This window comes from Dromaius novaehollandiae, chromosome 14 (genome assembly GCF_036370855.1).
Source record: "Dromaius novaehollandiae isolate bDroNov1 chromosome 14, bDroNov1.hap1, whole genome shotgun sequence".
Taxonomy (NCBI): Eukaryota; Metazoa; Chordata; class Aves; order Casuariiformes; family Dromaiidae; genus Dromaius; species Dromaius novaehollandiae.
The window spans coordinates 2260916-2283206 of NC_088111.1; the positions used below are offsets into that span (position 1 = coordinate 2260916).

At 51.4% G+C, this 22291-nt stretch overlaps 1 protein-coding gene across 6 annotated transcripts in view; it reads right to left on the reverse strand.

The window, feature by feature from the left end:
* Positions 1–22291, reverse strand: part of LMF1 (lipase maturation factor 1) — a 231306-nt gene that overhangs the window by 40384 nt on the left and 168631 nt on the right. For 4 of the 6 annotated variants that reach the window (XM_064520068.1, XM_064520067.1, XM_064520066.1 and 1 more), the window contains exons 8-10: positions 19932–20085; positions 16178–16361; positions 5583–5695 (exon numbers count right to left, since the gene is read on the reverse strand). In XM_064520068.1, coding sequence (XP_064376138.1) covers positions 5583–5695; positions 16178–16361; positions 19932–20085 — 451 coding nt within the window. Of the gene's footprint in view, positions 1–5582; positions 5696–9201; positions 9315–9622; positions 9713–11291; positions 12401–16177; positions 16362–19931; positions 20086–22291 lie in introns of those variants that run through there. The other 2 variants (XM_064520071.1, XM_064520070.1) reach the window with 2 other exon arrangements.

A 22291-nucleotide genomic window follows, 5' to 3' on the forward strand; every position in this document is an offset into this window, starting at 1 on the left:
ACTCGACGGCTCACCCCGCCAGATGCCCGGTAGCAGCTGCGCCGCAGCGCTTTTAAGATTCGATCATATATCAGCCGCTTATGACATCCTCCAACTGTACGTGTTAAAAATTAGCAGCAATATTGGAGTCGTTGCGCTGGAGGCCTAAATCTCCCGGACAGCTGTAATTAGTTCCAGCGGGTGCAGCTGTCTCCGCGGCAGCTGAGGCCTCGGCCTCGGCCTCGGCAAAGCCCCCAACAAATTCATTAAAGTAACAGAGCCTCCGCCCTGGGTTTTCTTGCTTATTCCAGCCCCGCTCGCTGGAGACATCATAAATTCATCTTGGCCCGGGAACTGTTAGTGAAAAACGGTGGTTTTATGGGTTGCTCCTCGACGGCGCTGCCCTCTCGAAACGGAGGCTCGGAGGCCGCGTCCCCACCCCGCTATCCGCAGCGGCCGAACGAGCGGCCCGGACGGACGCAGCGGGCTCCGATGGGGTGGACGTGTCCCATCCCGCCGGGAAGCCCCGCGCTGCGACAGGAGCCCTCCCCTGTCCTCCCCGACAACGCTGAAACACCGAGGGGTTTTTTAACCAGAAGAAAATCCCTCTAAGTTTGCATTCAGGAGGCTGATTTCCCTCTGATAATATTAGACAGGAATATTGTTAAAGATAAATTAAAGGTGCTGTTTTAACATAGCACGTGGGTAAAGACGAAATGAACAGCAATAAAGTATTTCACCATGGCGAAACCCAGTAAGAAAGTCAAAAGAACGTGTTTGAACTATTTCACCGCCGCACGTGCTGTCACTCTCCAGGAAAGATTTCGCTGTTGATAAAACGGCTTTTTGGGGGAAACCACACAAAATAGGCAGCCGCCAGCGCAGCAGAGCCGGGTGCTCGCTCCGGGGTGGGGGGACACTGCGCCCTGGGGCTCCCGAAGCAGCCCCGGCTCGGAGGCGTCCGCGGCGCTCCCCCGTCTCCCCTCGCTGAGCGAATTACGACAACTTTGGGCTAGAAGCAGATGTTTCAAGGCTTGGTGCATCCCAAGAAAGCGGGACGTGTGCTTGCACTACTACTTACTGTCTTAGTGCACTCGTAACGACCGGGTTCCCACGGAGGACGCTGACGGTCGCTGTCGCCCAAATCAGCAGCCTCGAGGCTCCGCGGGGACTTTGCACCGCTCTCCTGCACTGTGCAAACAAACGCTGCCCAGGACTTCCCACCGCCCGGCTTGGACATCCTGGGAGGCGCCGCGAGAAAGCAAGGAAAACGCCCATCGCCGGGAGCGGCGCCGATCCATGCTGCCTGCAAGCCCAGCGGCCGCGGCGGCGGTGGGGAACGAGCCCCGAGGAGCCCCGAGCGCATCGCAGCACCGGGAGCATCTCCGCTGCTCCGGGCAGGCAGCGCCGGACCGCAAATGCCGCCTCCATAATAACCCTGCGCTTGCGCATCCGAGGCTCCGTGCTGGGGCTTTTTCAACACAGGGCTACTATAACTGGAATAAAAGTCCTTAAGTGAACGTGATTTAATATCAGTGACGCCGAGCACTTCAGGGCAGAAACTAAATTGGTTTGGTTTCTCCTCCGCCAGGCAAAAGCGGATTTTGCTTTCTTTCGCCGTTGCCGGCCCTTTCCATGACGGTGCGTTAAACGCTTATTAATTCCTTAGGCGAAGCCCCACCACTCAGATTTACGGTGGCTGGGGTTTATGAACCGTCCGCTGCCCGGGAGCGTTGGGGAAAGCTGCGCTCCCCAGCCGTCCCCGCGCTCGAAGCCCGGCGTCACGCGCGGCCCGGCCGGCGCTCAACAATGCGCTCGTTTTTAATCACTCACCTGGTTCTCATTTGAACTTTATCACACTCGAAAAAATACTATAATTTCTAGAGTTGTAAAGAAACCTACAAACTTTGGTCTCCGAAATTTCATTTTGGAGGCATTAACTCATTCCGAAAGTCCCTTGGCTATTCGAGGTGTAGAGTTTCCATTAGGAGAACGAACTCCGCCGAGGATGGAGCGTAACGCTCTCATGGAAAACAGCCCCTGCCCCTAATTATTTAGTCTAGCAGGGAATGAAAATAATTAAGTCTCAAAATTCCCCTTCGAGTGGGGAGGGGGGAAATATGGCAGGAGACTGGACGTTTTCGGCACAGCTACCGACGGGAGCGGGGGCTCAGGGCTGGGAACGAGCTGGGAGGTGGGAGCGAAGGTGCCTCGCAGATCTGGGGCCGTCGCAGGCGGGTTTGCTCCTCCGTTAAATATTGTCAGGGTGTCTCATTTCAAGGAAGAGGCAGCCTGTAAATTCAGTTCTAACCGCCCCAGTCCTCCTCTTAAATCCATGCTGAAGGACCGGAGAGATGAGCCGGTTTCTGGCATTTTCACTACCAGGTTCTCCCCCACGAATTTGTTTGGGACGAAGCTCGCTGGGCTGAAACGCAGCGAGGGACTGCTCAAAATCGAGCACAGAAACGGCGGTTTTGGAACATAAAGGCGGACACCAAGCCGGGAGCCGCGCGGGGCAGAACGAACGCTGGGTGCGAAGCGGCTGCGGGGCTGCTGCGGACGGGCCAGCCGCGAGTGCCGGGAGCGTGAATTCAGCAGAACTGCGATGGGGCGTAAAAGCTAAATATCACCAACTGCTTCAGTCCCCTCGCGCAGGCGAAGCGCTAACAGCAAACAAACAACCAAAGAAACGCGAACGGCAGCGGCACCGCGAGTGACCTGATGCCTCGGTGTAGGGCCTGGATCCGGATCGCAGCATCCCCGTGCCGGCGGGATCGAGCCCCTCCGCCGTACACCGGGACCAAAGCACAGACGGTGCCAATCCCCAAGATGTTGGGATTTGGCTTGCTGGAAGCAGCAATGTGACCAAGAAAGCGGGATCCAGAGTTAAACTGTGGGTTTGGAGTTTGGCTTGGGCCAAAGTGAGTATTTGTAGAATAAAAATAACAATTTACATCACCCAAAAATGCACGAGGCCCACGAAAAACTTCAAGCAAAACCAATGCCAGAGCGAAGGCAGCTGACACACAAAACCAGCACTGGATCCTGGTCTTTTCCTGCTATAAACTAGCTGCCAAAGAGTGAAAACAGAGTCTCCGCTTGGTTAAACCAGAGTAATGCAGCATTGAGCTGCCGTGTGGTTTCCTATGGACCTGCTTACACCCCTCGGCGCTACGTATCCGCTGGCCAGCAAATACCAACAAAACCAGAAAGATGCTATTTTCGATAAAGATCTGCTTTCACCTCCGCTTTAAATTCTTCAACATTTAACGTCCTCACCTGCTACAGAACGCAGCAGCTAACTGTTCACCGCTGGGCAAACGCAGTGCTGTCCCAACCACATCCCCCATCATCACTTTCATTTTTAAATGAATTCCTCTATCCAATAACCAGATTTTTTTTAAAACACCGCTGATCCCAGAAAGCTCCTCTGCGGCCATGTCTCCAAAGGCGAGGTGTGATACACGTTTCATTTGGTGTAACGTCTCATTTTCAGGTTAAGCCTTGGTGAGGAACAGGAACGATGTTTACGGCACCAGGGACAGCAGGGTAATAAACAGCTCCGGGATTATCGAACGCTTCTGTCCGTCCGTGAACCGCACGAGCCGTTTATTGCCAGCAGGCACCGGACGGCAGTGACTTCGGGTTGCTCTCAACAGGGGACACCTAATTCGATCCGCTGGTGTCCAAAGGCTCCAGGATCGGTTAAACATCTCTAGGGTCGGCCAACACTCAGAACTGACTTTATTTATGGATTTTTTTTTAAGAAGCAATGCAAGAAAACAACGAGCACCGCTCAGTGAACTTACAGCACTGCTCCTTGGGGATATAAGCTAAGCTTGATGAGAACGGGGACAGTAAATCCACTCGCTACGGAGCCAAAGTATCACAGGCTCTTCGGTACTCGCTATTTCAGCTCACGCTTGCAGATGCCTCCAGGACCTCTGCACCAGCCGCCCACGGCCCCGCAGTGCCAGCGCGATCCCGCCATCGCTGCCCGTGCACGCAAGCAAACAGAAAATAAAGCGAGAAAGGGTACTCGATCTCTATCAAAGGGGTTTCGTGGGCTACTCCATGTCCCTTTTAATATCGCCGATCGAGGCTGGCTGATGAGGTGGCATCAACGCCCTGTTCCTGGTATGCTAAGCTAATGCAAGCAGAGCTCAGCAGAGCTGAAAAACCCTCCGTAAACATTGTTAAAGCCGTGTCCTTGAGCGGCGAGGGGCATTCTGGTATAGCCCAGCACGCCTTTGGTAGGCATAATTAACAGAGGTTCCCCGAGAACCCTCCTGGATCCCAGCCAAGGCGTAATTATTTTGGTGTAACAGATCTACTGCTTGTGTAACCCAACAAACTGCGACGTGACCCAGCAAGGCAACCTGAGCAATAAACCGTGATTTACGGGCACGCCGCTGCGCTCGCGAGGCTCGGGGCCGCGGGCGGCCTCCCCGCTCCGCACGCCGAGGGCCCCGGCGCCGGGCTTGGCACCGAGCGACGGCAAAGCGAGTTCTGCAAAGAGCATGTGTGCAACCCCCAGGTACCTGCTTCTGCAGCCGTCCTGGTCCTGTGCCTGGAGGGAACCTGCTGCCACCTGCCCGTACCAACGCTCCGCGGGGTGCCCAGCAAGCAAGCAGTTTGGTAGAGAAAATCTGCATTTGTGGGAAACTCGCTCTAGCAGCTGTATTTCTGTTGCGTTTCTGTTCTCTTTTTTGTAAAATATATACAGATATACATACATAAACACCTCTATATAAACCATGAAGGGTTGAAGGGCACATCTAAAATGAAGTGCTTTGGTACAAGGTGGAGGTTCTTAACATCTCAGAAACACAACAAGTCTCTCCTCAGAAGACTTGAGGGATATACTGCATTAAAGCTGAAAAACATCAGCTCTGTTTCTAAGGGAAGTTCATATGGTGCTGTGAACCTTAATCCCTGTTTGCAATGCATCTCCAGAGCCTCAAATGGAAAATATTAGCAAGAGCATAATATTACTTGAGTTGATCCAAAACTCCCTTAAAATGTTTTTTCAGCTAAAAATAACTTTGTCAACAAAATAGACACTTCTGTGAAAAATTTCCCTTTGTAGAAAGCCTTGGGTTTTCATCTGTACTTTTCACTTGCTGATATTTGCTTTGTCTTTTCATTGAAACTCAAACAACTCCAAGACAACAAAACCAATTATTTTTGCAGGACTGTTTTGTCTTTGAAATATCTCAATAGCCCGGTAGAAACAGCATTTGTGATCTGACCTTGCAAAATGATCATGGCGAAAAATCTAAAGCTGACAAGCAGGAAACCACATCAGCAGTCAGGATTCCTGTCCAAGAGAAGCAACGCGGAGCCCTTCACAGACGTGCCTGGGAACGAGCTCAACCAAAGGGTCCGTCCGTCCGTCTGCGCACCGGGAAGAAATTATGGTGCTGAGAGCACCAGGTCTTCCTGGTGTCCTGATATTTGAACCGCCCTACTCAAAGACCGCCTGTGCGTCATCAGACACAAATAACGCTCAGGGAACAGAAACCACGCTTGCATGTCCGAGACAAGTGACCGTGCTGAACAGAGCCTGGTGCCTGCAGCCCTGGACCGAGGGGAAAGCTTACCGCGGGGGTGCTCGGCCGGCGAAGGGGTTCCTCGCCATCAGGGACAGCGCCGACTCCTCCTGCGCCAGCAGCTTTCCAGCCAGGTGGATTATCCATTCATTCTGCTCATAGGTCTTGGGGAAGGAACAAGAAAGAAAAGAAAAAACAACGTTAGACACTGCTGGACTCACCACGTGTCGGTACCAGCATTAAAGAATTCTGCACGGTCTCTGCCCATTGCTGGGGAGGGACTGCAGTGGATTCGGGCAGCAAACGATGAATTTCCTGGTGTTGCTGGGAACAGATCCTGCAGGATCCAACACCCCAAGGTTCACGCTGAGACCCTCCGGCGTGGGCAGGGAGCAGATCTGCCAGGAGAGGCAGAGCGGGAGCCTGAGCGGAAGCAGGGAGCCCTTCATCTGGAAACCGCTCCTCGGGGTACGGATACCACTGGGAGTGGGCGAGACACAACCACCTAATGAGCTGCCGTTCATTAGCTGTGCCAGCTAACTTCACATATTTAATCTAGCTGGAGACGTTCTTGCTAATTTTGCACTCCAAACACTTGATTTTAATCATTTCTTTTAGCAGCAAAATTCCCCAGAGAAACAATAATGGTGTATTTTAAAATGAGAATCCATCCAGCATTTTAAGATATGTTACTTTCCCTTGTGGTGTTATCAGAGAGAAAACAGAAGCTCGGGACTTTTCAGTGTGGGACTTCTCTATTACTAAATCCCTGTCTTTTGCATCCCCTTCATTTCCGTTAGTCTAACGTGCCTTCTTTACATCCAGTGTCTATGCTATACCCCTAATTAAGCTGCCGCTGAATTAAGGAGCGCATCTTGCACCCTTCGCAAGGGTCTTCGTGAGCCTCCGTAGAAAGCATTTCCCTTTCTGGTGATTTTCGGTGCCCTACACTTCCATAAAGCCTTTTCTCCCCCTTTTTTAACGTGTACCTAAGTGGATTTTTTAATGCAAGCAGTAGGGGACACTGTGGGAAAGCTAAACCCAGCAGCTGTACCTGCAAGACTGTGACTAATGCAGAACATTGATGCAAAGTTACTCTGCAAATCTTATACAATGGTAAAGTTTGTTATTTCCGTTGCTACGGGAAACAGAGGAGAGAAATGACTTGGAAAACACCAAACACTGATGGAAAGGCCCTTCAAAAGGCAGCACTCCCTCGCAGGGCTTCTGACCCGTGCTCATCACAATTTAGAGGAAAACCGCAGTTATTTAAGCCAAGAAGCTTTCCAAAGGCAGCTCCGCTCCCCATCTTCCCACTTCCACCTTGCCTCACCAAGCTGTTGGTTGATCTGCGGTCCAGGCGGCCCAGCCACCACGGATGCCCTCAAACCCACGGTGCTGCACGCGGTGGGATTCCCACCGGCCCGGCGCAACCCGCAACGCGTCCCCGCTCGCCTTCCCGCCCGCAACCCGCACGAATCCCCCCCCGGCCCCGGCTGCCTCCTCGGCAATCGCGGATGAGCAAACACTGTGAGTCAGGTTCCCAAGTCTCCCCAGAGTCCACTTTCTCAAGTTTTTCTTCATGCTCTTAAGGACTATTTCTTAGATGGCTTTCTTTCTGGAGGGAAGTAGGGGAGAAGCTGGAGAAAACGTAACTAGAAATTCTACGTAATCACCAGACTCCAGGAGCTAGAGCTTTATGAAGGACACCAAATCTTGAAAGCCTGATTTCATAACCATGAGACTCTAACGGTGGAACAGGATCCCTGGCTCACGTGGTCTCCAAATTGTTAATTAGCAGCTCTGTGCTCACAAGAGTTGGACTTCTGGTTTGTAAAGTGTTTTTCTTGTAAAATTTACAACATGTCTGGCCCCAGCAAAGTCTGCGGTGAGAAATTTCCATCAAATGCAGTTCCCCACGCTGCCCCCAACGCAAAGGCTTAGATATCATGCACCGCTGATGCTTGGAGCATGCAGGAGCAGAGCAGCACTAACAACTGTACTGTTTAACTCATTACTCTGTAAAGCGATACGGTGGCAAAGGGAGAAAAAATAGTCAAGGTGAGTTGGGTCCTGTCCAGGGAAGCGCCACGCTACGAGGCTGGAAGGCGACAGTTCCTGTCAGTGGCTCCGGTGAGACCCAGACCCCAGTACGATTTGTAAAGCTGTGACGTTTAGGATGGGAGAGATTCACGTGGAGTGAGATCCACTTCTGAGCATGCAAAACGGGAGTGAGACCTTGAACCATCCAAAGGGTTAACAAAAAAAAGCTAGGACCAATGCACACATCGCTTTGAGGAACGCGTGCGGTCATGTCGGGGGGCTCATCCTCAGGTTTTGGACCTTCTTAAGCGGCAGCCACTGTCCCATTCCCTAACACGCCTCCGGGCCTGCATGGATGACCCTCCATCAGTCTCGCTGGATCTCTGGCGGGACACAGGGACTGAGACTCCCCTTCCGAGCGCGGGAGCTACGGCTCGTGCTCCTGCCCGACCTGCCCTGGGGGCACCAGCACGCTCGAACGCCCGCTGCCACCGCGCAGCGAGCGAACCGCAAAGCCAACGCCAACGCTCGCGGGCGCCGAGCGTGCCGACACGCACGCCGTCCCGCCCAGCCTCACCGCCCGGCCCCGAGCGGAGAGGAGCGCCGACACGCATGTGGGTGTGATTACCTCCTTCGTTTCCAGGGGGGTTGTTTTATTTTAAAACAAAAAAGCAACCAATGAACCTAAACACAAACTCCATCACCAACCTAACTAAAACACGCCTGAGGGCCAGCTCCGGCCCGAGCTGGGGTTCCCAAAGCAACGTTACCGCAGCCACCAAGCAGAGGACTTTCCGTAGGCACAGACAGTGCACGCAGAGCCGTGCATATACAACACGTGCATAACTTTTCAGCTGGTACCACCACTCCAGACCTCTCCCCGGGCGAGCTGCCTTGGGACGGGGCTTGCTCCTTCCCTCCGCCTCCCCACGGACCAGCGTCGGGAGCTGAGGATCACTGCGGACCTCAGGGTGAACAGCAGCACCACGAAGTAATGCTGCTGCCAGACTTTTTAACCATTTCTACTCTCCGACCTTTCTGTTTTCAGCAGCGTAACCTTAATCAGTGCATAAACAGGGCACTGGCACCTTGAATACATTAACTTGCATTCAGAAGTATTTAAAAGCTTTACAGAATTAAAAAGCAACTCATCATTGAAGCCAGGCAACGGCAAGAAGCTGGGGGCAGAACGAATGCAGTAGCAACGCAACTCTGCAGAGATAACAAAGTAGAAGAGAATATAATCATCGCAAAAAATATATGTAAAACCACACGGCACTACAGGGAACATGTTCCCAACTGAAATAATAATAATAAGAACCCTTTTCCTCCAGCTTTAATTGGTCATTTAATGAAAAAGGACTGTGGATTAGTGTGGCATTTTATTGAATCGCAGTCCTGGCACGGCGCACGGGAGGAGGTAAGTATGAGATACACATGTGGAAACAGCTGGAAACTTGGCCCGGGAGCCCAGCGTTATTATTTTGCATGGTTGGGAGCCCTGCACGTTTTCACCGCAGGTTCTCTGTGCGCCTCGTGATGACAGAGGGGCCGGGGAGGTTCACGTTTCCAGCGTCATGTCGTAAGGGGCATTTTCTGCATCACAGCCTACCCGCTTCGGGGGTGTAAAGCAGGAACTCCACCATCCTGGGTGTTTTCATCCATGTATTCACGTCTCTGTTTGCACCAGCGTGTACACTTCTGTAGCTGGCTGCCTTCAACTGTCACTGTGCAAGGAACCTGAGATACCCGCTGGAGAATTAAACCGTGTCGCACACAAAAGAGGGCATAGCTAAAGACATGCCTTGCTTTTCTGAAGCATCCCATCTCAGAGGCATTTGCTACCATCCTGCTACCCAACTGACTGAACCACGGAAGGTCAAAGGCTACGTCAGGTTGTCTCACTTCTAATTATCCCCAATAACCACATCCCCTTTTTCTATTAGCTTCCCAAAGAGGCAACCATTTCTCAGCAGGTCTGATTCAACGTATAGTGTTTCGATGGGGGCGGCCGCTCGAGCCTCGCTAAAAGCCATCCATTAGCCTACCTTGTTATAAGGCGCTTGGGAAAGCAGCAGGTCCCAGGAGAAAGCGCGTGTCGTTCAGAGTGCAGCAGGTCCAGGCAGAGCAAGAAAAGGCTGTGAGAGAGCGGAGCGAGACTTTGGGAACCGTCTCTTAGATCTCGCCTATCCGGGGAAATGGTGCACCTGGCATAGCTCCCGTATCACCTCTATATTCAGAAATCAAAGTCACTTTGTTCCAGAACAGAGTCTAGACAGGGACAAACAATAACCACTGTAGACAACAACCGTTCCCTACATAGACGAGGTCTTACTCTACATTTCTACAGTACCGAGCACGATAGGCTAACAGTCTTGTTTGGGTTTCTGGGCCCGTTCTTCCATTGCAATATTGCTATCAGAGGTAAATCAACACGTGATCCAGCCTGCAGTTTTCATGAATGTAGCCTGAGGGTTTGAAAAGTTTTCATAGTCACAGGGAGACAACTAATCAGAGTCAAACAAAAAAACGTAGAGTTCTTACATTCTGAACATGGCCCAAAATGTATGAATGCTGCAATGGAAAATGGAAGTGACTTGAGGGCTGTATTTTTAGAAGGGGAAAGAAAGGAAATGTAAAAGAGCGTACTTAGCACACTGCTCAGGAGGTTTGGGTTTTACGATGTTACACACACCTCTTCCTCCATTCTGCTGCCATGCAGCTCTTTTTCCTGTGAGGACCTTCTGGTTGGAAGACCGCGATAACAGAGGTTTGAGGAAAATATTTTATAAAAATATTAATGTCTTCTCTATAGATGGGGTTGCTTTTTTCTCAGTTCTTTCAGTTTGCGTGCAATAACATGAAATCTGTCACAACTCCCTTTCACCACAGAGAGGAGTTCCTTAGAGCATCAATTCTGCTGCTTGCATTTCTCTTCTCTTTAGAAATCAGCTGAATTTTATCTATAAACTTAAACAGCACATCTGGAAAATGCACTTCTCACTGCATCGCAATTGCTGTGATTTGGTCGGTTCGATAACAGCTTGCAGAGCCCTTCCACGACAGAGCAACACGTGCTGCTGGGTGGAGGAGCCGGCGTGTCCGTGTTTGCCGGCACGCTGACGCAGGTCCCTTGCTGAAGCTAGGACATTCCTCAGTGAGCAGACGCAGAGAAGGTCAGCTGAGATGGACAGCCACATATCGGGGAAGGAAGATGCTTGGAGGAAGAAGAAATAGACCCTGGTACTGGCTTTGGTGCTGTATCTGGTATCGCACTCCTCAAGCCTCAAACGTACCAAGTATTTCGCTGCACAGCATCCCTGGGATCCAGCTTACTGCCCTCGCCCTAATTAGGATGCAGTAACACAATTCCCACTTTATTTGATCATACAAAAAAGAAGTGACCCGAACTTCAGATACACACCTCAGGCCACAGACCCTCCCAACAGTCAGAGACGTCTGGAAGAGTTTCAAGGTATAATGCAACAAGACACGGAGCTTTAAAAACCAATATCAAGATGGCAATCGCTTTGTTATTTTTCGACTAGTTATTATTTGGTAAGCACCAAAAGCGCTCTTTTGCACTGGCCAAACACGTAGTCCCTGCTATGGAGAAGCTTACACAACCTGAACAGAATAAATAACCTTCATGCTATAATAAGAAGGGAAAAAGCCTTCCCTTTGATTTTTCTTTATTCAGAGCAGTGAAGACTTTCCACTGCTGCCCAATGGTGAAGAACAAATATTTTATACTATAAACAACCAGCTTTTGCAAAGTCTAAGACATCCAAGTACCAGGAAAAGCGACCAACTTAAAGCATAAAAACTATGAACGGTATCTTGTTTTCTGGTTGTTATTTATTAACAACGCTGAATCCACCCGCAGCCTGCCAGGAGTCCGACCATAACGCTTCTTGCACCAGTGGCACAGCACGGCTCCACACTGGGTTACGATGGCTGGAATAGCCACCATAAATGACAATTTGAATAATTACAGGAGCATTCCCATCAGTAGCTGGAGGAGAGACAAAGGTTTAATGATATGTAAAAACAGGGTGTCTTTGCACTAACACAATAAGGGATCCTTGGGCAAGAAACCAGCTCGGGAGGAGCAGAGCCCGCTCCCCTCTCCTGCGATGACTGTCACTCACCTGGTTTTTAAAGGCCTCCAATGCTGGGAGTCTCCCAGCACTCCTGGCAATCAACTCTGTCATTAAACTGCCCCCCTGTTAGAAAGCTGTTCCTAATCCTCAGGCTGAATTTCCCTGAGATTAAACCATGTTCTGACATTTAGTCCATGCTTTCCTTCCTTCTCCACATGAACACAGAGAACGCTGTTGCTTGCCCCTTTGCAGGAGGTCTTCACATATTCCAAACCTGCTTTATTGTCTGTCTTTCCCTTTTCTTCTTTGGATCAGCTGATGTGGATTTGTGCAATCTGTCACTATGGAACGAGGTTTCTGGACTTCTGCTCTGCCTGTGGGTCCTTCTGTGCTCTTTCCAACTGGCCGATAGTTTTCCTGAACTCGTGTGCTCGGCTGGTCGTGTTGCAAGGGTGACACCTTGCAAGGGTGACACCATGCACCTTGTGTGCCGAACCCTGGTGTGGTGTTTGCTGTTTCCACAACGCTGTAACGTCGCTGGATGCTGCTCATCTGGTGATGTGCTCTGAGCCCAAGAGGCTTCCCTGGAGAACGTCTCTCTGCTCCATCCCGTACTGCCGTGTGCAGCACCAGGCACTCGTCTCCTGTCTGCGCAGACCAAACTTAGCAAGATGACCATGCGCTTAGATGTTGTCCTCCACCGTACTCACACCTTGGTAGCACCTGCAAATTCAATGAGCATGTCAGGCTGTTCTTTCCATTTCGTAATGGCTCCTCTTAGAAATATGCATTGCAATATATTGGGTCAGACCTTGGATTAAATTGCTTTGATGGAGGTAGGCCAATCTGCACCAGCCAACGATGTGATCCACAGGGACTAATCTCGGGAACAGGAACATCGAACTCCTCTGACAATGCACTATGCAGAAGACACTGCAGCCTATCTAGCTCCTTCACGAAGGTCTGACTGCTGAAGAATGCTTGTTTGTTTAATAAATGAGCATCCCAGCTGGCAGAGACCAAACTGTTCTGGGTTCCTCTACCATCACTAGTGACCAGCTCTCTCAAGGCAAGTATCCTCCTCTCTTCTGCGGAAAGCCATGCAGTGCCCTTGCCCCATCAGGGCCACCAGTTCGGCTTCTGCTTTGGAACAAGAGACACAGTCTGGGTAAACCTCTTTCTCCCAAACAATCCCGTGTAATGTTCATCCCGAGCCAGAGTCAAATTCCTTTCCAAGTCTTGCTGTGATCTGGAAATGTCAGTACCTCAGCGATCACCAGCCTGGCACCGCAGAGGAGCCCTGCTCCTGCCAGCGGTGCCACCAGCGCCAGGAGTATTGCTCCAACTGATAAAGCTACTCTTCTTTGAATACATGCAGGTGGGATTTGGGCCCAATTTTTTCTTGAGACAAACATTATTCTTGCTGAGTCCATCCTAACTCACTTTACACGTGACAACGTTTTCAGCTGGGAGATGGACCAAAGGGAATGCTGTCCTAGGCAGCAGAAACAGCTGGAAACGCCCCATGGATTGCTGCGTGCCATCACCGCAGGCAGTTTGTGGGAGCTTTCCCTTCTCCAGGCAGGAAGAAGCAACGCAGACATGTTTCTGGACGGGCCATGTCCCTGCCAGAACTGAGTGAAGGACGTTAATTCAGAGCTACAGCACCCATGGGATGTCGAGACGTGTAAGACAAAGAGGGGATTTAGAAAACAAATGAAAAGGGATACTATCTTTAGATAATAAAGTTAACATGATGAAAATCGTTTCCTGGAAAATAATGTCACATTACATGACACATCATTAAGGCGCTACCAGAGCAGCAACTGAGAAGCAGTGAACTAACGAAACGCGCGTGGGGGTGGAGCGGCACAGCGAAGCCTCCAGCTCGGCTACGCACGTGGTCCGACACCGCGGCTGCCCTGGCCCGTCGCTCCGGCGCGTCCCGTCCCATCCCGTCCCGTCCCATCCCGTCCCGTCCCGTCCCATCCTGTCCCCCTAGCGCGAATCCTGCTGCTGGGCTCCAAGGGAAGTTTTCCCGGGAAAGCCCGCGCGAAGGCAGGCGTCGTACATCAAGCGGCGATGAGGTGCAAAGAGGAACCTGTCACGAGCGGCACAACGGGATGGTAAATATCTTCCCCCAAACGCAGCAAGCATTTCCGCAGCTTGTCACAAGCTGGATATGTCAGATCCTGAGCTGGCCACCTCCGACGAACTGCCAAAGCAGCCCCCCGGCCCGCTGCACTGGAAGCGATCGGGCGGAGCGGGAACAGCGGGACAAAAAAATCCAGAACTTCTGAAGATAAATTAAATATAATCCAGGGGCAGAAGCAGCTGACTTAATGGACTCCATAAATTACAGTGTGAGGTTTGCAAAACTTGTCTGACTTTACTTCTGGAGTTTAAACCTCTGGTTTCTCTCTGCAGCTATTTACTGTGTGTGATTCAAACTCAAGCAACAGACGAACAACTGCAGCTGAAACAGCTTGGACAGGGCAGCGGCACAGCCGTCCTTCCAAAGAGGCAGGCGTGACACCTCGTCCTAAATATACAGCTCCGAATTTTCAAACAAACATTCAGCTACTCAAACTGAGATTTACTTACACGCTTAGGTACATATTTACAGGCTTAAATTTAAACATCCGCATTTGCAAGCGTTTGCTGCTGTGTCTGTGTTACTTATGTTGCTATTGTTTGCAGCAGGATTCACCCCCATTTCCATGCAGTTTTGTTAGAGGTTTCTTCCTCCTTTCTGCTCCTTTTGCTGAAACCTCTAAGCAGGAGCTGCCGCTGCTTCCCGAAGGTCTAGTTTCGTACGGAGAGGCCGCGGGGAAGCCCACGGTCCTCGAGCACGGGAGGGGAGAAGGGAGCGCGGCTGGCGTGGGGGATGCCGGGTCGGAGGGCTGGGGAAGGACCCTGCTTGCACGCGTGCCTTCCACCACCGCCCGTGCAAACGGGCTCACAGAAACACTCCGGGAACCTTGCAGGGAATTAAAAAAAAAGGAAAGAAAGATGCGAACGGGGCTGTGTTATTTCCTCCTCCTCCTCCTCCTCGCCGGGCTGCTCACATACATCACTGTCACTCAGCACAGGGGCTGCGTCCGCTGAAAGATCGCGCCGGTGTCTAACAGCGTCTCTCAGCACCAGCCCGGCCAGCACTTGCGTATGATGCATGAGTATTTATGCCCTGTCCTCATTTGTTTTTAAACCTGAGACCACTTTGTATTTCAAGACCTCAGGGATATTCCTGCCCTGGAAACAAACGGCCTTTCTCTCATCTCGGATCCGCTTCCCCGCTCCGCCGCCGCAGCCTCCTCTCGGGTGACCCGGACCGCGGCCCCGGTGCCAGAGCCCTCCCGAAACGCCGCGGGCTTGAGCCCGGCAGCTCCCCTGCGCGCGTCGGCACCTCCGCTCCCCGCTCTGCCCTCGCGCTGGCTGGAGCTTTAACCCCTGCTGCCGTCTTGCCGAGGGATAAGCATACCTAATGCAGATTAAATGAAATTCCAGCACGCGAAAACTGGAGGGGTAAATATAAAACCATAGCCAAAGCGAGATGGTTATGTCATCACTGAGGAATCCAAAAGGCGCCTAAATGAAAATACCACAAAGAAGGAAAACAGAGAGGTTTGGGGCAGGGGGAGAGGAGAGGGGACGAGCGCAGGCGAGGGTACGGGAACAAAGAGAAAGGCCTGCAGTCTTCTGCCCCGGGTTTGCCTCACGCAACTCTTGTGAGCTTCAGTTTTGTACAATCCAGTGCAAATTCGCATGGTCACAAATGACAATTTGCAGAAAAGGCTAAAAGATATCAAAGAATTAATTTTACAAGTGTCCCCCCCCCTTCCCTTTTTTAATTTACAGCTGTCCTCTGCCTGCTGCTTTCACCTGGTGACAACGCTTAGAGGGTCCCAAGGCCCCCGTGTCGGCAAGATGCTGCCCACGAGGGCAGCGAGCTCGAGCCGCCCGGCCGTCCCCATGAGCCACCGCCGCGCTGGGACACCGGTCCGGCAGCAGTAATGCCACCCACTCACAGCCGCTTGTGAGACAGGTGCCGTCCACCCACGTCCTCAGTGCTTTTAAATCTTATTATTGCTGAGAAACCACTAAAAAACCCCTCACGTACAACTTCCATGACTTTCAGTACACGGGCAGTGGTCATCCTTCAGGGCTACCAGCCGTGTTGGAGGACCCCAAAGGGACAGGATACCCCGTCCTTCGGCTGGAGGCTCCTCTTCTCCCAGCACAAAAACAAGTATCAGGTGACTTCAACAAAGCTCATCATTCAAACCGCCTGATTTGCTGGAAAACTGGACAAACCTGCAGGGCTTGGGGGTGTCTGTGTGTCCTTCTGCGCCGTTTTGTTTGTTTGCTTGTTTTACCGAATAAACTTAGCTAGAGCTTAAAATAGCCCCCGCCCACGCCAAGGACACAGCGAATTCACCGGGGTTTGGGTTTGCTCCCGGTTCAGGCGGCGCGGGAGTCTCCGAGCGCCCGCACACCTACCTGGAACGCAGCAAACCACATGAGCCAGTCCAGGCGGTAGTGGTAGGGGCTAATAAAGCACGGCCTCCGCTTCAAATCCCCGGGCTTGCATTTGAAGTCGTACTCCTCCCAGACAGCCGCGGGATCATTGGGATCCTCGCTGGACGTTCCCTGAATGACGACTTCTGTCCTCTCCTTGGTGATGCTGTGGGACACATCATTATATGTTATTTTTCTCAAGTGGTGAAAAATGCTGCTCAGAGTCAGCAAGGCAACTACCTCGTTGGCCTGGTGATGTTTTCATCCTACAGCAGCAACCTACAGAGCAGCTCTCCGTCTGGCATGCTCTTCTCCCCCCAGCACCAAGGCACTTGGAAAACTCCATCTTTCCCGTCTTCCCAAGTTCCCCTCTATCACAGTGCACTACTGCTATTTCCCAGGGAGACTGAAGCCCAGGAAGACGCTTCCTACAGAAATCAGTGGGTATCAGAGGTCTGTCTGTCTTTTTAGGTCACAGCCTAACACTTGCCCAAGACACTGAGAGAGTATAATGAGCGTCTGCCAAGTCCCAGGTGAGCACCTTCACCCTGGGCAACTTGTCCCAAGTTTCCAAAGAAAACCTTTATCCCTGTTATACCAATGATGTAAAATGACTCCCACGATGCAAGAGCTCTCTGAGGACACAGACTCCTGGTGACGTGAGAGAGGGGAGATGAAGGATGGGAACAAAAGGTGCCAACACACAGCCAGGTTTTGCAAAAATAGAGGCTTGCGACTGGCACGTGCGGCTGCCCTAATGGCACAGCCAGTGAAGACTTCTGCACGGGAAGCTTCACGCGCTGTTGTGCACATCGACCTCCAGCCACAGGATCAGCAGAGCAGCTTCCAGCTGGGGCAAGTCCAGCATCGCCTTCGCCAGCCGGGCTCTCCCCGCTGCACGGCTGCCCTGGGGTGCTCAGCTCCCCTTCCCCCTTGGCTACGGCCCAGGGCAGGATCCGCTCGCGGCGGGTCCAGGGTGATCGGTTACATCTGCTGTGGCCTTGGGCAGCCCGTCGGCCCCAGGTGGGGGACCCCCCGGCAGCTGACTCTTGGGGCACCACCAAGAGCTGTCTATACGCCCCCAGGCCTTCCACCGTCCCGGGGGAAGACAGGTCTCCTGGAGCTACTGCTCAGCCGGAGCAGGAGGCGGAGGTGACGAATGAGCCATTGCAAACCAAGCCAAGGGAAACAGAGAAGGAAAACAAACAAGGCCCATCGTACCTAGTAGATGTGTGGAAACTGGGTAAAAAGTAGCCCAGCTTTAGGACAAGTCATGCATTTTCCCTTTGTTGTTTGATCTGCCAGTTGCTGCACAGCAAGGTGGGCAGCAGACACAGCAAACTCTCCAGGCCACAGAAAGCCCACGCGAAAACATGACTGTCAAGGTTTCCAATGACCTGTCAGTGACACTCCTCTACGCTGGACAGCTGTTTTCTGCAACAAATGCAAAACAACATAACTCTGCCTATCAAAACCGCCCAGCTCCCTACACACTTTTAATTTTTTCACTATATTGCTCCTTCTTCTTTCAACCCAAGAAACCGAAAGCTTGGAGCACAGAGCCTCCTCCTCCCGCAGTGACTTCCAGTGATAGATGCTTACAACTCAAGGAATGCTCTATGTCTCTGCTTATAATTGTTACCTACATTTAATAGATTTCTGGATCCTCCAGCCAAGTTCCATATTATATGCTGGGCTGAGTTATGAGCCGTGGCTAGCTGCCCAATGGTTAGAAACACACTGTAAATCAGGGACAGCAAATTACTAATAAAAGTATGTTCCTACTGTGTGATTCAAAATATGTCAAGTTTCACATAATCGTATATTCATTATAAGCTGCAATCCTCTTTTTATTGGTTTACATAGGCTGGAATTACAAACATATTACAGCAGCATTTCATCACATGCTCTTTAGGTTCTGCTAACTGTTGAAACAGAAACCATAGACTGAAGAAGAAAAAGAAGAACAACAACCCAAAGAAAACAATCTCCCGTAGCTTCACCACTCCAGCATTCAAAGAGGTTCAAGGGTTATTTTTCCCTCTCTGAAAAATAGGAGAAAATTCGCTGTTTTGCACTTTTTTAGTGCTGATACTTTTAATCGTGTTTTCTCTAAGTTTCGCTTTCACAAACATTTCTGCTATTTGAAATATGGGGGAAAAGAGCAAATCACTTTGATGGATCTAGGTGTGCTCTGCATCTCCAGTGCTCCCAGTGAGACCTGCTCCTCCCCTTCACCCAGCTGCTCAGCCAGCGTTTCCAACAGCCAACCTGATTCTCCTCGTGTAATACCTACTTAATTCCAGCCGGCTCCTCCTCCGGGATCGTGTCCAGAGCCCACTAAGTCACGAGGAGCCTAGCCCACCCCCGGCTCCAGCCTCTGGGGAGCACCTCGTGGTCACCACAGCGAGGTCGCGGGGTGGGCAAAACCCCAGGTCTATACAGGGAAGAGTAGCCCCGTTGTTAGATGTGTAGCACCGTGTTCTGCTGAAGCCCTCTCGTTCCCTGATTCCAGCGAGGTTAAATCCCTCGGACCTGGCCGCTTCCTCCGTTCCGCGGCTGGGCTTTCCTGGGAGGTCTGCACGCAAGCGGCGCGATGACCACACTCCTGCTCCCTGCAAGCCCAGGGTGACCCGCGTCGGCTCTCGGCCAGCTCCGTAAGACTGACAGATGCCACTCAAAGAGCAACGGACCGGGCAAGGACCTGAACAGACTCTTCTTGGTATCTGGCATTGGAATTAGAGGGATGACCGTAAATCACCGCTTTGCCCATTCTGCTGTGATTTCAGCCCCCGGCCTCCCCTCTGCCTCTTGCAGCTCTCAGCTTTTCAGGGCAGGGGCTGCCTTATCCTTTCGGCTAGCTCCTTGTGAGCGTCACGTGGCCTCGCTCCCAGCCGGCTCCGCGGCCCCGCTGCAGCATCACCGACAACAACAGCAGCAATAACCCTGCATGTGGCATGCAGAAACCTCTCCACCTCTTTGCTCTATGGAAAAAACAGTATTTTCACAGATGTCTTGGTCAGGAAGGGGCTGAGAGGGACGGTACACGAGAACAGTCATCCTGAGTCAGACCCGTGGCTCACCTAAGCCCAGGGACCTGCCTCCAGAAAGCCCAGCCTCAGAGGCTTGAAGAACAGAACGGTTCCAAACGCAGACCTAGACGCTTCCCCTTGCTCGGTCCCCACCTTCCTGCCATACATGGGGTTTCCTGCGCTGAAGGCAGCAGCCAGACTGCCCTTGTGCCTGTCTTCTGACTCTCTCTTGTTCTTTTTGGAACCCATTTACACTTTAGTCTCCACAGCTTCCTGTGGCAATGCATTCCCCAGGTCGCTCGCTGGAAAAAGTACTTCCTTTTGTTGGCCTTAAACCTGCTGCCCAAGAGCTTATAGGAATATTTACACGAGGGAGAACAAGTGTGTACACGGGAAGAGAAGTTCGCCATAAATAAAGCCTGCTGGCAGTGGTGAAGACCATCCACTAGATGAACTTTTCTATGGATATTTCCATCCTGCCATTCTGTTTGCTACCTCAATATAACAAGCTAATTAAAAATACCCTAAGGAAAATAAATTCTAATTCAGTATGAAAGACACCTGCCCTTTTTTTCCCTCTTCCTCATAAACAGGTATTCCAAGTCTACCTGCTACTGGAAGGATTTCTCTTTAGATTTAAGGCTTAAAGACTGGCTCTCTGACTATAGTTCGTGCTGTATGATGTGCCCTTAAAACAAATATACCTTCCAAAGGCTCCGTACGTGTTCACTATTCGGAGAGGGTTGAATGAGGTGTTCATGACTTGTCTGGAGTTGAGGAGGTTTAGGATGACGGGGACGCTGAGATAAGCAATCAGGAGTCCGAAGGAGATGTTCACCACTCTGCGGACGTAGCAGCCTGTTCGGGACACAAAACCAGACCAGAAGAAAGTGACTTCAGCGCTGGCAGTCAGTCCGGAGCTGCTCCCGCTTCTCCCCACCGCCCCTGCCAGCGACCCCGGCCCCGGCGCGGCTTGACGGGACCCTTCCTGGCCGTGCTAACAGCAGCTTTCAGCTCCCACGTCAGGCTCGGGCTGACATACGCTCCTGTGTAATCAAACAGACCTTGCCAAGGGGCCGTACGCTATCGCTCGAGAGATCTGCCTTTCTCTAAATAGTCTGAGAAAGGGCTAAAAAGAAGAATGTCTAAAATGTAAGATTAATCGCTGTTTTAGTATAGGGGGAAAAAACACAGCTGGCACTTGCACCTTGTTCAAAATTGCCCTCCTTGCTTTCAAGCTCGGGGTGGACCTCCTCCAGCTCGTCAGGACGTTCCCACCGCGGCTGCCTCCGGCGCGCCGCCCCGAAGCTCCTGCCGCCCAGCTTCGATTTCCTGCAGATCCCTGCCCCTCGCTCCCTCGCTCTGTTCAGATCTCGTTTCTTCCTTTGCAAATCTCTCTCTGTTACTTATCTTTTACGTTTCAGAAGTGTGCTGCTTCGCCAGTGCTTTCTCATTTGGTTTGCAGGAAAGACCCTCTTCAGAACAGAACAGGGCTGTGCTGGATTTAAGTGCCATTTCAGTCCAAAGAGAGTCCTACTGCAATCAAACAAATAAGCACAAGTGACCTCTAAAGAGTTCTTGTGCTTATGCCCGTTTTTAATTTGTTTAACATTAACAGCCAAAGGATCAGATTCAAAGCAATTGCATGCAGCTTTCCCCTTATCTCTGCAGGAGAGGGATGTTTATTTGAACCTCTCTCAGAAGCTATTAATAATTGTTTAGTCTGAGAACATTTCTGGAGAATCATTTGATTTGGATGGGAGCTCGCCGAGACACGTCTCCTCGCCCCCTGCACCGCTGCAGGACCCCTGCGACCAGGCAAAGCAACGTAGGAGTCGGGCAGGGGCATTTTTTGTCTTTTAGATGGGCTGGACTTTCTAGCTGAGAACGAAGAGCAGGTATGGACGCAAAGTGCTGCACAACACAGGCAGTGCCCGTGGCTCTGGAGGCCTCGCTGCTCGTGGCCATGCGTGGGCTGCCCATCTTTAACTCCCCCAGTGACCATGACCCTAACTTCTGGATTCAGGAGATCTGGCCCATGAACTGTCAGCACCTTCTCGGTCCTGACACGCCTGCTGTGTTGTGGTGATCATGCTCCTGCCCTTTGGGTCACAGCTACTCAGCCACAGAATAAATGGTTTAATTCAGAAAAAAATACATGGCAAAGAATGGAGCAAGACTCAGGGGAGGAGCATAGGACATAAGTCAATGGGATCAGGATCAAGCCCCTAGATACCGACAGAAAGGGCCTCTCATCTTCAGAGAGCTTTAGGAACGGAGCACTAGCGATGGGGATTAGAGGTCTCGGTAGCAGTTACGTACGTGTACTTCAAGGATGTGGCCAGATCCTCGTAAAATCTGGTCATGAGTCGGGCTGATGGAGAACCTTGTGTCCCCTGTCCCTGTGACCTGGGGCGAGTGTCCCTCTAAGCCTTCTGCCGCGCAGCCCATCAGCACCTGCTCTGTTAGCATATCCAGAAACCCAGATCCATCCGGAATACAACAGACACCCTACCCCTTAATCCTAATCCCCTTTTTAAAAAACCCAGAACAGGGACACCTCTAAAATCTGGAAGTGTGCTAAGTGTGGACAGCTCTTCTTGCTCACGGCTACTACTGGCTCGGTATCGTTTTCTGGGAGCACCACAGAAAAGGAGCAAGTTCCTCATCAAAGGATCTATCTCCCTCTAACAGCAGCTCATCCAGCGATGCAGCAAAGCAGCACCCTTCGGCTTCTCCCCCAACGAGGAGGTGCAACTTGAGCGTTGTCTGGGGCTGGATGCAAAAACACAGTTGGTAGGAAAACTCCAGACCCTCACAGCCTCTAAAGCAGAGGCACCTGAACCGAAAAGCTGCTAAAGATTTCTCCTTTCAGCAAAATATGTACGATAGGACACATAGAAAGTTTAATGACACTGCATTAGCCTTGCTGGAATTAACACTTCTGGTTAAGAAACTGTGTTTCTTGGTAGATGAGAAAGCACTAGAGACAGATGTGTATCTTGTTGACATTCTTCACCACTCTGACAGATGTTCAGTATATTTAAAAATGAGCATCTGTAAT